This window comes from Rhipicephalus microplus, unplaced genomic scaffold, assembly GCF_043290135.1.
Source record: "Rhipicephalus microplus isolate Deutch F79 unplaced genomic scaffold, USDA_Rmic scaffold_21, whole genome shotgun sequence".
NCBI lineage: Eukaryota > Metazoa > Arthropoda > Arachnida > Ixodida > Ixodidae > Rhipicephalus > Rhipicephalus microplus.
In genome coordinates this window covers 3,110,665-3,133,732 of record NW_027464594.1, presented here as the reverse complement: position 1 = coordinate 3,133,732, position 23,068 = coordinate 3,110,665, and the positions used below count along the sequence as shown (strand labels likewise).

Here is a 23,068-nt window from a genome sequence, read left to right as displayed (position 1 = left end):
TTTTATTGCCTAATTTAGGCGAGTTTTTGAACTTGACGAGTACAAAGTGGAGCTAACTGACCTTACCCGAAACCAAGTTTGAAACGTTCAACCAGTTCAATCGACATCGCAGCTAGCAGAGGATTCTCGTCTGGTCGTGGTTGGTGCTGCAGTCCAAGTACGGCGAGCCGAAGGAATGCAAAATTTTGGAGCACTTTCAAGCAAGTTTTCGAGTAACAGCTCCTGTTCGGGCTCCCACAGTGTATGATAGCCCGATATCGTTTTGGTTTAAACATATCCGACTTTTGGTAAAGGCCCGAAATGTCGATATTTACGCCCACCAACCAGATACGGTTGACTAACGTCGCCGTGGTTCGCATGAAGAAGGGTGGTAAGCGCTTCGAAATTGCCTGCTACAAGAACAAGGTCGTGGCTTGGAGGAACGGCGTGTAAGTACCTTCTCTTCTGTCCTTAGAAGACGTCCGCTCAAGCGTTGTCTGTTTGCGCCAAAGCTAGGCAACTTTAGCAAGCTGCGTAACTGTCATACCAGAGTGAGTTACTAGTGGTTTTGCCACTGGCATTACATAAGCGAGACAGGCATTTTGTTGTCTGTTCACGTCAGTCTTCTCTTTCACAGAGTTTAGAAATGAAACGGCAAGAGCTATATGGCCAGTTTTTTAAAGCTTTAACGCGTTTCACGTGTCAAAACTGTTAGCATGCCACAGCTTTATGGCAGAACATTGCCGATGTTTCGTAAGCTTTTTGCATTAAACTAATGTTGCGTAAAGGCTTGAAATGATTATCAGAGTGTGCGGATGACACATTTAGGTTGGAATTATGGTGGACTGTCTGTAAATGTTCCAAAATTGCACCACTTCATTCCATGGCACTTGACATTCTGATGCATAAAGAGGAAGGGGTAATTGTTAAATTGTGCATGTTTCAGTAATTAATCTTAGTCAGCGCGTACTAATCCATATTTAATGGATTCAGTCTGTTCTACTTCTACGTGGGAACAACTGTCGGGCCTAAAATACATGGGCTATTTGTTATGACTTATAACTTTTGTTGCTCATGGAGTGGGCAACGTCAATGACTCATCAAACATGCTAGTATCTTCTGCAGCAATACGCAGCACGATGAAGTTAAGTGAGCTGTACTTTTCCAATTGTAAGATTGTGCAAATGTGGACAGTGTTTCAAGTTGAAGTAAGACTTGGAGCGTGACAAGCTTCCACAACTTGTCACGTGAATGTACACACTGCTGCTGCACGGGATATGTGCGCGTGTAATCGGAATATCGGATTAAAATGATGTAGGTTTTGCAGTTCCATGTGTGTTCAGCTTTAGTTGTGCTATTTGATGATGCAGCATATTTGTTTGTATTTGAATATAGGCAGTAACAGGATTTATTGGAGACTACAGAGAGAACATTCAATGTGTGAACATTCGAGGACATTTCCAAATGGTTTTCCTTTAAAAGAGGGTCGGTTTTTATGCAGAAACACCACTCACTGAGAAAAAAAAATCGTACCAGCCAACTTTGCCTTCGGACAGCTTATAAGTTTATTTTCGTTAATAAGCAAGAAACATTTATTATTGAAAACTCGCATCTGTTTTTTTTTCCTCTTCCTTTTGAATTCATGCACTAGGCCCCTGTGTCTTGTATCGCTAATGCAGCTCACTACAGGCATGGTCATTATGGGGGAAGGGTGATGGTGTTAAATCTGATTACTGCCGTTGTATTGGTGCATTAGGTGTGATCACCTTTCAATTTAGTATTTACGAAGCCCCACTCAACAAGGTGCATAGTTTGGAATGGTATTGTAATCGTAGTAAACTCTAAGTAAGCTCTACTGTTTTTTTTTTTCCTGAACTCCAGGCAGCCTTTAGGATTTGTCTTGCTTAAATATGGAAAATATTGTGTGTTCAATTTATTATAAAAATATCATTTTTTTTTCATGTGTTCGAGCTTGTCTTGCCAAGTGTGCATACATTTAGAATGTGTGGCACTCGGCATTGAAGGCATTTCCAATTTAATTTCACTGCATTTTAATGATGTGCTGTTGTCTTGTTTTATCACCTTTATTGTCAGTGTTTAGATAACGGTTATTCTGTTACAACAGAGATCTCAGTCGCATTAGCTACCGGGCTGCAGTCAGAAAATTTATTTCTACAAAGGGCCAGGGCAGTGAAGAAGTTGGCAGCTAGGGCAATTAAACAATATTTCAGGTGTTTTCTAAGGAATTTATCAAATCTCGTACATATGGGTCACTTTTGAAGGGGATTTGGAGTTTGTATTCAAGAAACATTCTATGCTGATCTCCACAATAAGTTGAAATGTGGGTGCCAATACTCCAGTATAGATTTATTGCCCCTCGGTTATGTTATAACAGAAAGTGGCTGCATGGGGTGCTCCATGAAAAAAATATGCTTAAGACCAATCCTCTAGCTTGCCCAAAGAAAGTGGTATTAATTATGGCAGGCAAGGAAATTTAGCGACATTTATAAATGTTGCAAACAGTCAGATATTGATACAAAAAGTATGGGACGAAGGCTCTCATGTGTGGGCCGCGTGCTGCTATCAAAATGTCCGCATGTTTAAGACCTTCGATTACAAGTTTCATGGTTTTTTGAACATCCAGAAAATCACTCATGGTGGCAAGCAGTTGAACACACATGCTCAATATTAGTCTTTTTTCACGAAGTAGACTTAGCGAACCATGTTTCTGTTTCTTTAGTTCATTACTCAAGTGTTTTTTCTGGAATTTTAGCGTTCAGTTTGATCAGGGGTAGTCCACTCTTTGAATGACCCCTGCACAAATTGTAGTTGAGCAGGGATCGTAGCGTAGTGTCGTTTGATGCATATGATTGGAGCTCGTCACTGACGAGTGGGGTTTTGTTCCTGTACGCTCTTCATCGCAGGGAGAAAGACATCGACGAAGTTCTCCAGATGCACACTGTGTACACGAACGTCTCCAAGGGCCAAGCAGCCAAGAAAGAGGATCTAATCAAGTGCTTTGGTACAGACGACCAGACCAAGATTTGTAAAGAGGTACTGCAGCTTGTTGATGTGCTAGCATCCATACTGTACTTGTGCAAAGTTCATTTTTTTTGTCTTTAGTGTAATGTTGCTGCATAAGTTGCTTTAAAAAAGTTATTATGGTGCCATTGGAACTCTTTTTATGAGGCAAAAAAATGGAAAAGTGATCATACTTCTGGATAATCAGTGTGGTGGCAGACCCGACATCAGAGATTTGGCTGCCCTGGCCATGCTTTGATTATTTCAGAGGCCATGCTATGGAATGTGTGTCATGCGCTCTAACTACAAGGCACACATTTCATGAGTGGGTGCTGCTCATAGGCCAATAATGTAGTGAACACTTCCCAGTTTTGTCAACTTATGGAGTCTTCAGTATTATGATATTAAGGAGTCTTTTGTGTCTAACAATGAAAACCAGCCGTTAAATGTACATTTCTTAGGACTTTTTCATTGGCCAAGTAGGTAAGCTCTGGCATCCAGTAGATGTCAAACCTTTCCTCCTCTCTGGCTTTTGTAGGCCAGTGCAATCTAGCTTATATGTGCTGTGCAAGTACTCTGTCTTTATTTTAAAATTTTACGTGGTATCCATTCATACAAGGTTATCGAAAAACGAACTTGTAGTCTTTGGATGCTGTGGTAGCTACATTACGAAAAAAAAAAATTTGGCTGCACAAATACGTGCGCATCAGCAGCTGCAGTGTGTGTGGTATTGTGAAGTATTTAGCTGCCTTGTTTTTCACTCGCCAAGAGGCGGTGACACATGTGGATCACTGGCATGTATCTTCCAGAACCACCTGTGTGTTTAGGTGCACCTTGTCTACTGTGTTGTCTCTGCATTAATCTTGTGTGCCCACCGCAGTGGAGTAGCGGTTACTGAACTCAGCTGCTGACCAGAAGTTCATGGTTTCTGTCCCAACCATGGTAATTGCATTTCGATAGAGCTAAATTGAGCGATTTTGTTAGAGCAATATGCTAGAGGCCAGTGTGCTGTGTCGTGTCTGTGCACTCTAAAGCAAATGGTCGAAATTTTTGGAGCCCTCCACTGGAGTGCCCCTCATAATAAACTGGTGCATATGGGTCGTTGAACCATGGATATTATTAGCCTTGCGTATCAGGTTGACAGTGTGGTTCAGCACTGCAGTCACTGCCCTTGACGAACCTACATAGTACACAAGCTTTATGCTTTGCCTCTTTGCCCTGTTAAGCAGTAACATCTGACAGGGACCTCATCAAAGAAGAGATGACGTGGATAGTACTGTGTCAGCCTTAGTCTCATAGTCGGTACATATCATGGAACCATTAAAAACGTTGAAGTTTTCATGTCACACCATTGAAAGGGCAGTACGAACACAAAAAATCTACAGTCTGGTACAATTTCACAAGTCTTGAGAAGCGCCGCCTAGATGACCAAAGCACAGGAGCCGATTGCCTCTGCGACAAAAGAAATAGTCTCGCTTATTCACTCGGCAATGTTTGGCAGAGGTGAAGTCACTGGCTGCCCTGTTTATCACGTCTGGCTGGAGTGTGCACCCATTGGGCATCTGCACCCATTGGGCATCTGCACATGTGAAGAGAATGTCATGTACCTCTCAAGTTGTATACGACCTTAGTGCTGTGCGAATGCTTGCTTCAATATAAAATTTGATATGTTATCAGATAATGTGGCTCGACTTTTAAATTCATGTTTGTACGTAACGAATTATTTTACACCACGAAATTTCAAAGTACTCAAAATGAATGAATGGTAGGATTTTGCCTCATCAGAATCGCCTGTAAAGGTGGTTTCACTGTCATGTGAGGCTTCTATGCCGTGAGAATACGTGTTAGAGGGTAGGCAGCCGTGAGGTCCTACTTCGGAGATGAGCGGGAATGTTACCTGCGCACAGATTATTTCTTCCATGTTTGCTCTTTTTTTTAGTTTAGAAATGTATTGTATGGCTTTATAAGGGCTAAGTAAAGCAAATTTAAAATATAATGTCCCGCTTTTAACTTGCACTTTATTGCTGTTAAAGGCCTGCTAGTATTTGAATATGCTTCAAAATTACTTGATACATATTACTATTTGCTTTGATTTGACTTCGAACCAAAGGTTGACATTTGCACAAGCTTAGCACTGTTCAATCCTAGCAGTTGCAGTTGCGATTAAATGAGGCAAAATGCCATAATTACTCACATAATTTGTGCAACCCTTATATTTTGCCAGCTTTATGGAAAAAAAAATTTACTCGCAAATGTTACGCTCGTCGACCCGCCCGGGTGAGCTCACTGGCACGCGCACAGATACTTTCGACTATTGGGAGCTTTGAATGGGTGCGCTGTGCGCGCGCCTCGCCGAACTGGCAAGCGCTATCAAACGGGCTGCGAATGCGAAGCCCTTTTTTCCCAGGCGTTCCCCCGTACTAGGACGCTGGACTGCTCGAGCATTTGCCGCCCTTGACCTCCCTCTATCTCCCCATCTCTACCATGAAAATGTATGCTCGTGTCATGGCACAGGCAGCTTTCTGCCTTGGAGGCGTGCGAGCGCCTGTCATGCCAACAGTTCCCCTCGTTCTCTGCGTCCACGCTGTAATGAGCTCTTGATTAATTTTTGAAGTTTAGGTCTCGCCATCCGTCGGTTGTGTGTTTACTGTTTTCTTGCGATGGGCTATATTGTATTATACAGGGTTTTTTTTTAAGCAAAACAGATTTTTTTTTATCTGTAATAGTTGAACACCTGTTGTCTTCACAGCCAATTTCAGGTAGCGATAGCCTTGGCGATGACGGAGCCTTCGCGTACAGAGATATTTACTGACTCCAGGGCTGGCACCCGGGCCTTTGCCTCGGGGGTAATCTCTAGGAAGGCTGCCGCTATTCTTAATTCCAGGGGTGTGGTAGGCCACCACACAATCACCTGGTTTCCGGCCCACATGGGCTCAGAGGTGCATCAGACTCTTCCCAACGCCAACGAACTTGCCCATAACCGTGCGCGAGAAATCACGTGCTGCGGCGGTCCGGGTGGGTACGGAGGTGGGTTCGCGGATAACATTAAAGATCCACTTGGCACCTTTAACGAAGTGACGTCTCATTATCAGTTGTCTAGGCGGAGGTACCCACTTCCGCATTCCAAGCTCACTCGGCCACAGTCGTCGGTTCTTCGGATGCTACAGGCAGGTTCATTCCCATCTCGTAGCACATTCAGCCACTTTGCTGATGGCATAACTCCAGGATGCCCTAGTTGTGAGGCAAATAACTGCACACTCGCTCACATGCTGTGGCAGTGCCCGGCGTTACATGGCGCAAAGTTCAGCACAGAAGAACACTGGGAGAGGGCTCTTAAAAGCCCCGAATTCTCAGTCCAATACTCGGCAGTCCAGGAGGCCTGCGAACGGGCGGAGAGCCACGGTTTCCAAGTCCCGGCGTGGACGCGGCCAGCAACTGCGGCGGACACTTCTTAGGGGCGTGTCTGACCAGTTCTCCAGGACCAAATAAAGTTCATTTCACTTCACAGCCAATTTTTAGGTCGAAGCAGAAAGATATTGCCACAAATTAGATCACTCAGGGATGATTGACAAAAATAATTTAATTAAATCTAGCACCGCTGTATAGAAACTCAACGATAGATCTCTAAAGCTGCGCGTTATATTTTCAATCTTTTTAAACTGCGCTCGCCATAATTTGTGACCTAGAATAACTTTGCCATATAAGAAACCACCCTAAAATTGATAATAAAAAGTTATTTGAAATTTTTTTTATCTATTAATCATTTTTAAGTGACCTAATTAGTGGCAAAATATTTCTGCTCAGCCTAGAAATTGGCTACGAAGACAAGTGCCTGCCTATTAGTCTTTTAAGGAAAAATCTGTATTGCTTAGGAAAAAACACCTTGTATGTACAGCAAAATTCAAGCTCGCTGTTATAAAGTTTGCAAAAAAAAAACTGCAACTGTGCGGCCAAGCACTTCTGTGTAAACTTCAACGTGTGCCGATCAGCATGATCAGTATGAGAGAAAGCAGATGAGTGTGTGCTTGCTAATACAAGTTTTTTGTCTTTGAAGCAGGCATTTTCAATTATGAGCAAACGCTTAGGTCCTTCGGTATCATCCTGTCATGGGACGTAGTTTCTCCAAGCATTGTCGAGAATAGCTTAAAAAAAATGGGACATGCAAATACGCTCATTGGAACGAGGACTATGCGCTTTTGGAAAGACGTGACAGCGGCTGCGATGATTCGCAAGTGGAACTTTCGATCAGTGAATCCAATTAGATTGTGCATGACCGGAGCTTACTGGTTAAAGTACGTGCTAACTTTGTTTAATTAACTAATAGTTTATTTATGCTTAGATTTATTTTTTTTATGTGTATACTGTGCGCGTTTGGACCATTGTACTTTATGTTGTATGCATTCGCAAAATCCCCGTGTAATTTGCGGAACCTCTTCTCGGAGCCCCAAAATTCCCCCAAAAGAAGTGCTCAAAGTATGCGAGTGAATACGGTATTAGGGGACTGTGTACTGCGGGATGTCAGTGCAGATGAAAGAACACAAGATGGTCGAAATTCCCTGATCCCTACACCTTGGCCTGCCTAATCATATGGTGGTTTTGATATCTAAAACCCCAGGCATTACTATTATTGGATTCTCGGGTTCTGCTGGCCAGTATTTCTGCTGTTTCAGCTCATAATAACTATGGAGCTAAATGATAATTTAGTTTATATAGCATACACCAATTTCTCGCCACCTGTTCAGGATATGCCGAAACTTGCGAGCCTCTTTAGTTTATCAAAATAAGGAATAGCAGCTCTGTTAATTGCTGCTGTGAGTCTGTGCTGGAAGTTTTGTGAGCACTCCTGATGTTGAAACACAACGATGAAGTACGACAGTAAATAGCATTTAGTATGACAGTAAATAGCATTTGGTTGTAAAAAAAACAATGAACCAAATTGGCTATAGTAGTCAAAAAGAAGCTCTGTCCTCAACCATCTGTAAGCTCCTAATAGATCGCCACTGTTTACACTCGGGAATGCTGTTGTTGATCGGAATGGTGGCCGTTTAATTAGTGATCGACCCATGCACAGGCAAAGCCTTTGGTATTTATGGCCACTATTTGACACTATTGGGTTTTGTTTGAGATGACATTTCACCATTCACACAACCCTACCAAAAGCGACCAGCAAATGCTGCGCAGTGTACGTTTGGCACACAGCACAGAGCATTTGTCCAAATTCAACTTGCAGATGCCGTCACTGCGTATTCAGTGCGAAACCACTCATGATGAGACTATGTTGGTATTTTAGTAGCGCATACTGCTCACATATAGGAAGTTTAGCTAGAGTGAAATTGCATTTTGTTTGCTGTCTAACCCACTGCCCATCAATCGACCTCCAGATCCTGACCAAGGGCGAGCTCCAGGTCTCAGAGAAGGAACGCCACAGCCAGCTGGAATCTAGCTTTCGGGACATTGCCACCCTGGTGGCCGACATGTGCATCAACCCGGAGACCAAAAGGCCCTACCCTGTCAGCATTGTCGAAAGATCCATGAAGGAGGCACACTTCTCGGTGCGGCCCAACAAGAACACCAAGCAGCAGGTGGGTGGCACTTCCTTATACAACTGGAAAATGTGCTACAGTGAAATCTTGTCAATTCGACACTTGTTAACTAGGAAAGTTATATCTTTCATAGGTGTTCTCTACTCCCGGTCGATGTATGCATTGTTTAATGCAGTCGAAATTTTGTTAATTTAGTCGTATTTGACAGCAACCCTGTTAATCGGGCAGACCTCAGAGTGCGCCAACTCCAAAGTGCCACAGAAGTGCAGCCCAAAGGAATCAAAATGGCTTTCGCAGGCAGTTGAAACGGCCAAAGGCTTTCGGAAAGGTGCGGTTGCCACATACAGTTGCGTTGTTGGTGGCTAGTCAGGTACGGGTTCGGAGCAAATTTTGAATTAAGACATTGGGGTCAGTCAAAATGCATTCGTATTGTGAACAAAGTTGCGAGTGATGAAAATTTCATCTTAGCTCTGCTGTGGTGCAAAATAATTATTGGCTTTACATCTGCATCAACAAAATGAAAGTGCATTGATATGTTCAACATATATTTATTGTTTCTTGATGCTTTTGACAGTTTTATATTCCATACACTCGGACACTTTTTCTAGTCACGTGAAATCGGAGTTAACAAGCTTTTACTGTATATGTTGAATTAGGCTTCTGTGAATAATGTACCAGCTGAAATATTTGAATGAATATTGCAGTATTCTGGTTTGCTTCAGTCTGGATTTAAATTATAGAAAACATTTCGAAGTATGCTAAAATCACAAATATCTGTCCGCATGTAATCCTTTGTTAAAGGTGGTTTCGCTGTGATGGAGTGCTGTACCGTGAAAACACCTATTCAGAGAAATTACGTACGCACTGCTGCGCTGCCTCACCTCAAAATAAAGTAAAGGTATTACTCTCACATCGATTCATCATAATTCAAGTGTAAAAGCTTGTTATACTGGCTGTTTTAGTGAATACGGTTAAGTTAATTTTAAAACCAGCATATTTTATTGTTACTTGCATTCTATCAAAAGTCAGTTCCTTTTGCTAGTTGAAGTTGCTTCTAATTCAAAACAATGATATTTACATATGCCATGTTTCAATTTAAAATATATTTTTTGCATGAGAAGTATGTTAAGGTTCTATAACAATTGAAATATACATTCGAACCCACTTATAACGATCCCAGATATAACTATCTATCGGTTATAACGACCGTATTTGGTGCACTTACGATTTTGCTATGCTACCCTTTGAAACTGAGTCCACATACAGCGAACATCTTTCAAAGCCTCCTGCCTTTACAATGAACACGGTAGCAGTAAAAGTATAGTGCACATGAAACAAAAGAAAAAAAGCTAAAAAAAAAATCCAAGCACCCTAATGCATGTGATAGGTGGGCGCTCACTTGTGCTCTCCTGCAGTTTACTTGTGATGAAGTTATCACAGACTGCGACCAGCACCGCTTGCAGATTTCAGACATTGCAAGCAAGGTCGTTCACTTTCCAGACGTTTTTCAGTGGCAGAACGGAAGTGGCGAAAAAAAGAAATAAGAGGCAATGTGATACTTGCGGTCAGCTTTCGCACAGGAAACTTTGGCGCCGTTCTCGGCATCTCCGACTGCCGACAATTAACTAACAATGCCTTTGATCCCGAGGAGCCATAAATGCGAGGAGTGATAACTTTTGTCCCATAAAAGTTCACTGTGACGCTCAACTCTGACACCACCATGGGCCTTTAAAGGTTCTCGATCTTTCGGTAATGGCAAAGACCGCTTGATTAGTGATAATGACTTCCGCGCTGTTGCGGCGGTGCCTTAATAGATAAGCATAAAAAAAGCGATGGCGAGGTGGTTGGTGGCGATGAACATGCCATTTCGAGTTTTTGACACACCACCCACAACCTTATCACAGTAATCTGAAGATAGCTGCTCAGCACAGTAACCGTGGTACAAGCGTGTCATGCTGCCATTCGCAAGTTCGCAGCCGCTGCATCGTGCGAGGCCGTTTGCCTGCGTTTCTCGCAAAATTCTTCGTTCTGTAAAACAGTCTGCTTGGCGCACCCAATCACGATCTCGAGTGAAGCATGTTTGCAGAATGCACAAATGTGCACACACATTTGGACTGCTAGCAAACTGTCATGCTACGGCAACAGCTGAGTAAGCGACGTGCTACACCTAAGTAATCATTGTCATCATGACCCAAGTAGCCGGGGTTGATTGGTTGGACGTTGTGATACCGTGCTTTAGTGGAACGGTGGGAGTTCATTGCAAACATGGTTTAATTCACTCGTGAGCATACAGCCATCGTTAGGCGACAAGTGAGGCGAAAAGGTCTAACTTGTCAGCGGTAGCGTTGTCTGCCCTTTTTAATAAAAATACACAGAAAGAAAATGGTTTGGTCACTAAGTGGACATTCTTATGGGTGGGTTTATATATGATCTACTGATATAATGACCATTTATCACGGCACCGTCGGGTTCGGCTGTACATATATATATATATATATATATATATATATATATATATTTTTTTTTTTCACTTACTATTCAAAATTGTTTGACCAAATCACTATTTGCCGCGAAACCTGGAATTTGCTATTCACACAAGGTAGGTGCTACAAATCTGTGCTCCGATTTTAGAGCCAAGCATAGCATCAGCCAATTGGGAATGAGAGCTGACTGAAAATAACTGATATTCGTGTCACTCACTATAATTTTTATGTTTTCCTGCATTGCTGTTTTATATTTTGCAAGGTAACTGTAATACTGCTCTAACTGTTCAGAATCTTTGAGAAATTTGTATAAAAGTCTAATGGTTCGCCTAGCTGAGCAGCCACTTGTTCAAACACCACTTGTTCAATTTGAACCATAGTTTCATACAATAATACCTAGAGAGGAATCTGGTGCTGTAATCGTACCCCCATGGGAATGATAAGAAGTACAGGCTTCGGATTGGACAGCATTAGCTAGCGAACTGTCTACGAACCTTTTTCTGCAGTTTGTTTTGTTCTTTGTGCAGGGTGGACAGTGGGGTGCTGTGCAAAGCTCTGAAGCAGTGCCTTTGTTGTTCAATGGTGCTACAAACTGCTAAGTATTTTGATTTCGTGCAACGTTTGAGCTTTACAAGTCGTATTTGACAGGTTAAGGGGGCAAACTGCTCTTTGGGACCCAAAAGTGACAAAAATATTCATTATTTAAAAGTGACATATTTGGTTTCTGCAAGTATTTTTCTATCTCTCTGCAAATTTTCACGCACCAAGAAGTAGTAATTTTTTTGTAATGTCATTTTAACTGTCCAGATTCTTGGTGCTGTTAACATGCAGAACCTGCAAAAAAAATGGGGAACCGACTTTGAGGCTTCTTTATAATTTGCCAGCCCCTTTGTCTAAAGCTCTACTACCAATTTATGAGCGCCTTCGTGAGGATTGCTAAACATGCGCACCATGATCGTTGCTTTTTGAAGAAACTGTGTGTTTTCAGTTTTTTCCATTTTTCTCAAAAAAGTAAATTTGTGACTATTCAATTTTGAGGCCCCAATATCTCTGCAGCTAGGGAAGGTACAGCAATATTTCTATTTGCAGTGGAAATCTGTATGTGTGTAGAATGCAAGTATGGGAGCAAAATTTACAGCACATGCCTTTTTAATTAATTACTAATGAAAATTGTAACACAATTCCAACTGCTTTTGATAATGTATAGTTCATTTTGCTGCAAAATAACCAATAAAGGTCTAAAAACAAAAACCTCTTCCATACTTTCACTCTATAGTCGTTAGTCTATGTTGGCATATCTTAAATATCACTTTTAATTAAGCACTTTTTTTTCTATGGTGGCCTTAAACAATAGGGAGTGAACTTAAGTTATCTCAGCAACAAAGTGAGTTACAGGACAACTGATTACGTATTTGAAATCAGCAGAAAAAACTGTATAACCCTGGGCAGTTTTATCAAGATCACTGAAGAAATAAACAAAAAATGTCTAAGACCAGTCTGCCCCCTTAAGTAAAGCGTCGTCCACTCACCACTGCGCATATGTAGTGTTCCATGCCAGTGCAAAATACTGTATTGAGTTCATGTTTCTTCATAAGTGTGCCCTGCGAAAACTCATTTAAATCAACTCCAAACCAACAGTGAAAGTAAGTAGATGCACCGTCACGCTCCTTTGACTCAGCGTCGCAATAAAATGAGGTGCATCAGAGCAGGGCAGACTCCTTGGACAGACTCGCCTGGCACCGCAGCAGACAAAACGTTTAGTGTCTCTCACTTAATACTGTACTGTTATTTCCATAAATAGATATAATGTGTATTTTGGAGGAAACAACAAGCATGTTTGTTTTCAAGTGTTGCAAGAAATAATTTATTGTATTTTTATGCCAAATCTGGAACATGACAGAAAAGTAATGCGCATCTTTGTGGTTAAATCTGCCCAGGTTTCACTTCTACTCCACTGTTTTGGAAACCTTTTGCATTAAGTATTATGTACAAAAGAATGAAGCAATTTGTAATTAAATATAACTTTATACAGGGGTGCAACAACTGTGCCAATTTGATACCATTCCCCATTGTTGTGCCGAGCCGTGCCAAAACCTTGAAATTTGCTTGAATTAAGCCAAAATGCCCGACTAGCCGCAAAATTATTCCAGGTGCTCTAATTTCACTGAGGAATGGAGGCCACATGGGCCACCTGCACTTTGCATCATCGCCCCGCCGCGGTGGTCTAGTGGCTAAGGTACTCGGCTGCTGACCCGCAGGTTGCGGGTTCAAATCCCGGCTGCGGCGGCTGCATTTCCGATGGAGGCGGAAATGTCGTAGGCCCGTGTGCTCAGATTTGGGTGCACGTTAAAGAACCCCAGGTGGTCAAAATTTCCGGAGTCCTCCACTACGGCGTCTCTCATAATCATATGGTGGTTTTGGGACGTTAAACCTCACAAATCAATCAATCAATCACTTTGCATCATCATTCAAACCAAGTGTGCAGACCCTAATCCTAAACCACAGTGCAATTTGTATACTCGTTTGGTGAGGACACTCCTGAGGCACAATCGACCAGTAAAAGTATAAGATGAAGTTGCAACGCCGCGCACCCATCGGTCCGCTGACCACGGCGGATATCTATTGGCGAAACGAGAGAACTTCAAGCTGAAAAAAAAAAAAAACGTTGCCGTAGCCACAAATGCTTCGTGGGAAGTATGAATATTCTAGTCGGCAAATGGAAACAAGGTCGACGTGCTGTGAATGCCATCATTGCCATAGCCGTGGTGCATAAAACATTTTTCTGGCTTGAAGTTGCGCCATCTCGACAACAGATATCCAACGCCCTCGCCAGGCCAACGAGCGCATGTCGTTGTTACTTTACCTGGTTGTACACTTGTGGCAAGCGAGCCAAGAAGTTGTGTGATAAGCCTAACCCCACCGTGAAACAACAAAGAGGTGGGGGTGTAGCGGTTTGAGAATTGCTTCGCCTTGTTCTAATTCGTGCAAAACCTTGTTTAAGCCGCCTTCGCTGCAGTACACCACTGTTCAGCAGAAAAGTGTTTAATGATTTGGAAGGAGCTGTTAGCGCTAGTCACTCAACACATCACATTTTGTTCAATTATTCAATCGTGTATGCGCTGCATAATTGCGAGTATAACTTATGATCGCTGACGTGTAAAAAGGTTACTGGCAATAATTTGGAGCAGCAATTGGAATTTCTGCTGCCCTAAGAAAAAAAGTCACAGCTTCGCCACAAATGCGAAGCAATGAACACGACAGCAACAAATTGGAAGGTCACACAGAGAATGGAATGCAGATCGAAATGTGCCCCACGTTTCTCACGACGTGCAAATGGCGCGCAACACACACTCACAGGTACAGATGCACGCGAATAAACATCTCAGTTGTTACTTCACTGGGTCTGAAAAGCATGCACTTTTCGCAAACGGAGACTGCAATGATTGCAGTGACCTTTGTGCACCCGGTAACTGAAACAGAAGTGTTCCAGGTAAAGCCAGAGGCCAGCCAAGACGTACTATCCTTCCCTCCTCCCCATCGCGAGATAAGGGCACAAGAAAGCGTCCCTCCCCTCTAAATGGGGCAAAGTATGCGTGTAAGATTAGAGCGCACGCCGCCACGCAATGTGGCGAGGCCCGCTCATTGCGCCATGTCGCTGTTAATGCTGAAAACACGAAAATACTATCCTCAGATGCCCGTGAGCAGCGGTAAGTAGTAGATATAGCTTGCCGTTTGAACGGTGAAGGACGTGCTCCTCGGTGGCTCAGTGGTTAAAGCCTTGCACTCACGATTGAGAGGACCCACGTTCGATTCCGCGTGCTGAAGTCTTTTTCTGGTTTTTTTTTTTTTTCTTTCTTGCATTTTCGTTTATATAAGGACGTATACCTATACGGTGAGTGACGCCGATGCCGGCGGCAAAGTCCAGTTGAGAGTGTCCATATCATTCATATCGCAATAAAAACTTGCCAATGTTATTTTCACCACCCCTACTGCTTAGTTTTGCGAATCTCCCGAACTCCAAGGTCACCAGCTTGGCAGTGCCACATATGAATTTGTAGAGTCGGTCAAAAGATTCGGCAGGTGCAGCAAATGCTAATGTGGGCTCGTCTGTTCAGGAGGGTAATTCAGAATAGTACCTTTTACTGAAATAGCATTGCTCATTTTCATTCTGCAGGATTTAGGTAGGTTTAATGTTTTGTAGATAAATTTTTTTTTAAACATAAGCGTTCCTTTCATACTACTCCAAATTTGGTCTGTCATGATAAAAAAATTGTTTTTTTGTTACACATAACCTTCTCGAAATTTGGATTTGAGTGCTCCAGAAGTGACATTGTGCTTCTTCGATAATTGCTCCAAATTAGATTTTGGATGTTGCACGGGTGCTTTATATCACTTTGTTCTACACGCGGCCAACAAGCGTTTCAAATCTCAAGAACGTGATCCATCTGTTTTACACACGGCCAACAAGCGTCGCGAATCTCAAGAACATGGTCCATTTGATGCAGATCCGAAGCCTGTGCCCATGGGGGTACAAGCACCGCTGAAATAGCCAGTGTAGACACGAGTGTCGAATTCCCCTTAGACTATTGTTGTACGAAACTCTATGGTTTGATCAGTCTGGAAGCTGGTTTTATATTGTTGGCATTGACGAATCAAGGTAAGCTTACCAATTTTTTTAGAAAGCAGTAACTGTTTTCTTACTTTATTGGCTCCATCTTGCTTATTTACTAACGTTTGAATGCTTGGCTCTTATCAAATGTATTCTCCATGTCTGTAATGGTCATTGTAGACAGATTCGAACACACTTGCTTTCAGCAAGCTTCCTTCTTCCCTGTTCTTGTTCGGTGTCAAGCGTGAAAGAATGTTCTAGTGAAAACGTGCCGTAATAGAATTTAACTCGCTTAACCGTCTTTCTGCAGGCTCTAGAGGCCATCCGTCAGCTGAAGGAAGTGATGCCTCTGGAGCGGTCACAGATGAAGCTACGGGTGGTGTTGCCTCATGGCAAGAACGTGCGACCACGCCTGGAAGCACTCGCCTCATCTGTCGAGATGGCCACCATTCACGGAGACACGGGCACACTCGAGATGGTCAGTGCTTCATTATTAGCGTATTTGATGTAGATGGTAATTTGACAAAAGTGTGCCACAATCATCCTTTTTTTTTCTCCTACACAAAAAGCTGCAGTGCACAACTTTAGCGTGGTAGTTATCAGTTTTCTACTTGCTATCTGTCAAATATCCACTTACTATCTGTCATGTATATGCACACACACATCTTTGTCATGTGTTAGCATGACTTATTGGCAAATCAGCTTTGGAAATTCAATTAAGGTGAAAAAATGTTATCTGCCATGTTATATAGTACAAAGCTAGATTAAAATTTATATGGATTTCTTGGAAAGAATGCTTCCTCCTTGACCAAGAGTTTGTTCTGGCCAAGGCTTTGAACTCAAGACACTTTCCTTGCCAATTACTCTACGATCCAGCTGATCAAGAGGCTAGCGAATCTCGGTGCAAGCACAATTAGCTAGCCGGCAATCGTTGCAAGAGAGGCCTCTTAGGGTGTTGGAGCAGTTTGAGCAAGTGCAGCTAGTTTTCTTTAATCCCCATTGATCTACATAATTGATTGTTTTAGAAAAAAAAGCTAGTCTTATATTTGAGATTTAATGTGACACTAAAGGCAATGCATGTCAGAGTGACAGCTCAATGTATGACAATGTCGATAAGGGCAATATTAAAAGCAGTGCCCTACTTACCGAGAAATCAAGCTAAATGTACCGCATGATGGGTGGGCCCCACGAGTGGAATAGTTTGGGAATGATCCCAATGATGGTCAGAGCAATAGACCACAATCAATTACTAGTATTCAAACTTGCGGCAATAAAAAAAGAACCTTCCACGTATCAAGAGATGTAATAAAATGCTGCTTGTTCGTTTCTGTAAAAGGAAAGAACGGCCTGGTGTTACTACAGGGAAGGGTGCGAGTGGTTCGAAAATTTTGTTCTCTCCGGGTTAGGCTGGATAGGTGGTGCCATTTAGCTACAGTGGCCAGAATGGGAAAGTGTGACGAACGGCAAGCGGCTTTTATGGGAGGCGCTGAAGCCTGAGGAGAGGAAACCACGTGGGGGAGCTCTCTCCCACATTCACGTCACTGAAGCTTCACCACACCAAAACGCATGCTGTTTCTTTTCGTTCAGTGCCATGTGCGTGCGGTTAATTTTACAGATCTGCGTGCATAGTACCCCCCCCCCCGTATTCTGTAGTCATGCTACTGACGCAGAGTTACTGTTTCGTGCCTGGGTGTACAACAGGATGCAAGTTTAATAAGATTAAAATGTTCTTGTTTGGTGTAGGGAAGGGCATAGCCTTGCTTGCACAGTGGAAACGGGCTGTTCCTCGTATCGGAAGAAAATTGTGCAGTGTGCAAACTTCACTTCAACGACGGGTTCATTTTTAGATATTTCGAGCACACTGAATGGTGAGCTCATCCGCATTGACAGAACCAGGCCTGCACTGCTTCTGGAAGCAGTTTCATCTCAGTACCCAAATCTTCCTGCCTATTGCTCAAAGAAGCTACCACCGGAAAGAAAGTTATTTACAAGGTCTGAACAGCACGCCCCACCGAGGAAGAAACGTGCACAATAAACTGCCGCGTCACTAAGTATATGCTGAGAATGCTATCAATAATGTGGACTTTGACAGTGATTCGTACATGCCCCCGGCTGCGGCGGCTGCGTTTCTGATGGAGGTGGAAATGCTGTAGGCTCATTTGCTCAGATTTGGATGCACGTTAAAGAACACCCGGTGGTCGAAATTTCTGGAGCGCTCCACTACGCGTCTCTCACAATCATATGGTGGTTTTGGGACGTTAAACCCCACATATTCATCAATCGATTAGTACATGCAGTTTGAAAATCTCAACTTATTGTCGCCTTCCTGGGGAAAGCATACGTTCAGTGTATCTCCTCTAATTGTTGGTTACAGCGTGTATGAATCCAGAAAAGATGAAAGCATCTTGTTCGCCAGGAAGTTAGTTGTTTTCACACAAGAAGAAAGCACGGTGAAGCAAGAAGTATTTGTGAAAGGAGTGCAGATACTGCACACAATGCATGTGATGACCCCTCCTCACTGCTTGGGCGCGTAGACTCTCTAAGTGTGTGCTCAGGGGCTTGTGTGTAAAATCTAGGCTTATGCGAATAGTGAATTTTAGGTTCGAAGCGAATTCACAGTGAAAAGTGTTTTTGGTTCATTAATTTCTTCGTATAAAATATATGACGTATAAGGAAAGATGGGTGTATTTATCATGACCTAACTAACCTGCACATTATTTTGTGAACAAGGCCTCTATGCAAGACCTTTCTTTCCTTTTTCCATTCAAAGGAAGTTGAAACAACTTTTAGAAGCGGCAGGATTTGATTTTGAGAGGGATGCAAGTGATAACCTGTAAAATACATACATTATTCATTACAGCTAGTGTCTATAAGCCGGCAAAACAAGCTTTTAATCTTGAAAAATGATCAATCTATTTGAGGATAATATGTTCACTTAAAGAGACTCTGCAAAAGTTTTTCAAGAAGTAGACTCGCTAAAGAAGCTTATTGCCTTGTGAATTAACGGCCGCAAAAATTTTTAGAATCTGTCCAGTATGAGCGGAGTCGCAAAGATTTGCTGCATGCTGCAATTGCATTCTTTCTTCTCGCCCCAACAAAAGTGCTTTAAACAAAGGGAGAGATGCCATCATTAAGCAGCATGCGTGTTCATTAAGTACTACGTACAGTATTTTTAACTGCAGATGAGGTACGGGCATGTAGGGACTGCAGCCGGAATAGTGTGTGCCAGTCATCTCGCATGCATGCACTGGTTGCGTAGGTGCTCCTGACAGACCCGGGCAACTTCAGGCAAGTGGACGAGCTTGTGAGCAAGGAGAGCAGAGGTCGTGGTCAGCTGGAGGTCATCAGCCTCAAGGAGATCCAGGAAGGGGACGAGCTGCTCGAGTGATCACCTCACAACATCGTCAGCCGCAGTCCGTGCATCACATTTACTGAGGTGTGCCCTTCAGTGACCATAACTGCATCGTTAAGACTGGTACCTGGTGTTGTGGCCGAGGCTAAATGATTAGAAGAAACTTTTAAACGTTGTTGCATGTTGATTGTATTCAAATTAGTTGCTTGGTGATCATGCCAGTATAGAGACATGCTCGGAAATGGGGCATTTTTCTTGAGTGTAGGTGTGGTGTGGCGGGGCATGTCACGGTGGGGCATAAATGTACTGTACGCAAAGGTGATTTAGGTGAGGAGCATGAAAAAATGTAAAAATTTTAATGTTTTCTCACTGTGACGAAAACGAATAAAATTTTACAAATCAGTGCACTGCCTGCTTTTTTTTCCCATCTTGTGGGGTATTGCACACATCTGTCTTCAGCTTGGGTCACATTTGAAATCTGCAAGGTGCACTTGACTGATCTGAAATGCGATGCAGCTGTGCATTTTACCCGGGCCACACATAACATGAAAATAACTTAAATCCAGTATTCACCTTAGTCTTGTATATGTTAATGCTAATAATCAGAACAAGCATTTTAAATTTGCTTTATTGTGCGTTATAATTCAAGATATAGTGGCGCTCTTCATGGTATTTAGGTTTAATTGTAATATAAGAATTTCTGAGCCTTAATTCTTTAGTTTTTTTTTTTTTTTTTTCGGGCCTCTAATAGGAAACACAAAACCCCATTGCAGTTAATGAAGACGCGTTTGAATTCCAAGGCATATTGCAATATATTCTTGAGCGGATAATTTCAAGCGGCGGTCAGCACCAGTCTGATTGATTCGAAAACTTTGGATGCAGTGTGCCAATGCCCGATCCAGATTTCACCACAAAACCGCGGGAACAACAATCCTTAAGATATTGAATGTCCCCATGAGAAGCCAATGTTGCATTGATATCTAAGCTCGCTGTTCAGACGTGTATAAAATTCGGCACTTTTGTCGCATCTGTGCTTAAAAAGGCTTTCTGTAATGCAAAGAAGTGCATGTGTTCCTTTCAGGCGTCATTTATCATGGTAAAAGCAAAAAAAAAAAAGGTTCATGAAATTGGATTTATGCAGAGCTTGTTGTCTTGGCTAACCAGGCACGAAGCTACATTTATTCGATGCAGTGCTGTACCTGCATCGCTTTTCAGTACAGGACATGAGACAAGTGAAGTCTAAAAACTATTTATCTGCTTATTTGATCCATATGTTCTTTAATAAAACACACTGTACTTAAATATCATAAGGTGCACTGAGGAAATGCCCTTGTCTAAGGTTTCTTTGCATTTAAGATATCTGCCATGTACCTGTCTTGAGGGACTTAAAGGCCACAAAACGGTCACCCAACTATTTGCGATTATCAGCGAAATCTATAAGTAGAGGGTCTATTATGCCTATGCAGATATAAGAAAACTGCTGGGACTGCGTGGAACGTGCAGCACTGTCGCAACGAAAGCTGGAAGAGCGGACTTTCAGAGCCTTTTCTGATCATTCTTTAAGTAACTGCCGCAAGCAGACTTGCTGGGTACACACTGCGCCATAAATAATCATAATTTTTGTGTAGTAGGCTGGCATTTACTATGCTATCCTTTGTAATTATTTGGAGAAGCGTGTTATCCGCTACACATTTGCAAGAAATTTTGTGCAAATTTTTTATGCAGTGGCGAATGAGGATGAATTATGCCTTAAGTGGGTATGCGCCACATGTAATAAGTGATCAAGAGCAAGCTTTTGTATTGAGTTGGAACATTGGACGACCCCATCATCATGCAATTCACATTGTGTGCTGTCTGGTTGTTCCTTTGATGTTCTAAAACACCTTATTACTCATAATAGCGAGATTCCTGTCCTGACATCAAACCTGCCTATAAGGCCAGTTAGGAAACGAGTTGCAATACCCAGCGTGCCTCAATGGTAGAATGCTAAGCTGGCACGCAGCAGACTCTGGTTCGAATCCCATTGTGCCCTTGGCGTTTTTTATTTACACAGTTTTTTTCTCATTTCTTGATATACTGGTTATGGACACCGGCGGACAACTACGGCACTGCACATGACTCCTGTTCTGCTCTGTTAACAGCTTTTGCTGTAAAAGATATTTCTGAGTATAACAGGCCCTAGAAGTCACCGGCTGCAAATCTCGGCCCCCAGCAGCAATTGCCATTTTGTCATGGTGCCTGTGGCTTCACATACAGCAAGGTGTGGTGCTGTTGTCTGCTGCTGGTTTGAGCAACTGCAAATCGTTCACTTTCTGTGCCAAGCAGAAGAAATCTCCAAGTTCTCTCGCGCACTGCTGACCATAGAAAAATGTCGTTCGCTGGAATGCAGATGCTCGCACAGCCAAATGCTTGTTACCTCACGGCTCACAAGTGCTTCAGTGTTGCCCGACTCTCAGGTCGCACACGCATTTGCAAATACTCGGTAATAAGTTAGGAGCTCAATCAAATGTGCTAAAATTCTGCCAGCTTATAATACCCAAGACGTTAGTTGAGAATACGACCATTTCGTCGTCGGCAGCTGGTGAAACGGGCGCGAGCCACCAAAGTAATTTGGGAACACTGGTCTCGCTCGTTTGCCTTGTCTGTTTGAGCGGGGGGCATTTTTGGAGAATGTGACCTCACCGTGCTCTGCTTTATTACCCGAGGATCTGTCCCCTGTGTGAATACCTCTTAAGGGAGCACTGGTCTCTACACCAAAAAATTCATTGAAAAATCAGTTTTTCAAGAACATTACTTTTGGAATTACTCAATTACTCTCATTATCTATTATGGTTCCTGTCCCTGAGGTCAATAGTTTAGCTGTAACACCAATTTAAAAACACGTAGGTCACCAAATCTTTTGCCAGTGTTAACACTAAACCAACATATTCAGTGATACCACACTTGCGTTTCACTGCCTTAGGGCTCTACTGATTGTAGCTAACTAATGTTCTGCCAGTGCACACGTGCACACACAATGGTGCTTTTCCACAATTAAATGCCACATTTGTTTTCTTCATTCCTTCAGAATACTAATTTTGCACGCCAAGCAAGACATTTACTGCAATTTATTGGTTACTATCACGGGTAGATGCAGATAGAATTTAAAATTCTTTTCTGCAGCATGAAGTTAAGAGTTAAGAGTGCAAGACAGCGCAAGTAAACTTTAATTAGTTTGGTTTTAAAATTTTTGAAATCTGTCTTTCATGCCTTCTGTACGATCACTGCATGGCCATTTTCAAAACTATGGCATTCAACGTACTGTAAAAAATAAGCAATAAATATGCAGTCATTAAAATGCTGCCTTTATTACGAGCCTTGTGCTTTTTTCTATTGATGAATAAGTCACTTGTAATGGAGGCATAAATGTTGTAGGCCCGTGCGCTCAGATTTGGGTGCACGTTAAAGAACCCCAGGTGGTCGAAATTTCCGGAGCCCTCCACTAAGGCGTCTCTCATAATCATATCGTGGTTTTGGGACGTTAAAACCCACAAATCAATCAATCAAGGTGACTTATACCTGCCAAGTTTCCCGGATTGGCTGGGAGACTGCCGGGTTTTGACCGTTTCTTTCGTTTGTAAGGTTTTCAGAAAAATCTTTCGGAAATCAAAATTTCTGTATGTGATCTGGCCGCATTGACAAAAAAGCAGCTCAATCCACTCCAGGATTTTCGAACCTACCACATTTTATTATAAATGAATTTGAGGCATTCGTCTAAACGTACAGTAGAATCTCAGTGTTGTGAAACCGCGGAAGATACGGATTCATCAAATTCCCCAGCCAAATTCCACATGTCTAAATTTGAGTAAGAATAAGTCACTAAGTCTAAATTCGAATGTTTCGAACACATTTCCTAATCCCGGCCAGTGATATGAACTTTAGTACGGAAACCAACGAACGAAGGCCAAGAGCAGCGTACTCAAAGCTTCTGAAGTATGTGTGCAAGCGGCGCGCACACTGGCACTGTCTTCTACAGTGCATGTGATTGTCATAGCCACAAGCGCTGCGGACAAAACCGCGGTCGTTCTTGACACGATCATGT

General features: G+C 42.6%; 1 protein-coding gene across 1 annotated transcript; it reads left to right on the top strand.

The window, feature by feature from the left end:
* Nucleotides 1–146: 146 nt before the first annotated feature.
* On the top strand, nucleotides 147–19,394 carry LOC142785411 (ribosome maturation protein SBDS-like). Its single transcript, XM_075883893.1, has 5 exons — nucleotides 147–428; nucleotides 2,904–3,033; nucleotides 8,382–8,582; nucleotides 15,946–16,113; nucleotides 18,895–19,394. Exons 1-5 carry the CDS (start codon nucleotides 301–303, stop codon nucleotides 19,021–19,023), a joined length of 756 nt encoding a protein of 251 aa, XP_075740008.1. The 5' UTR covers nucleotides 147–300; the 3' UTR covers nucleotides 19,024–19,394.
* The last annotated feature ends 3,674 nt before the right edge of the window (nucleotides 19,395–23,068 follow it).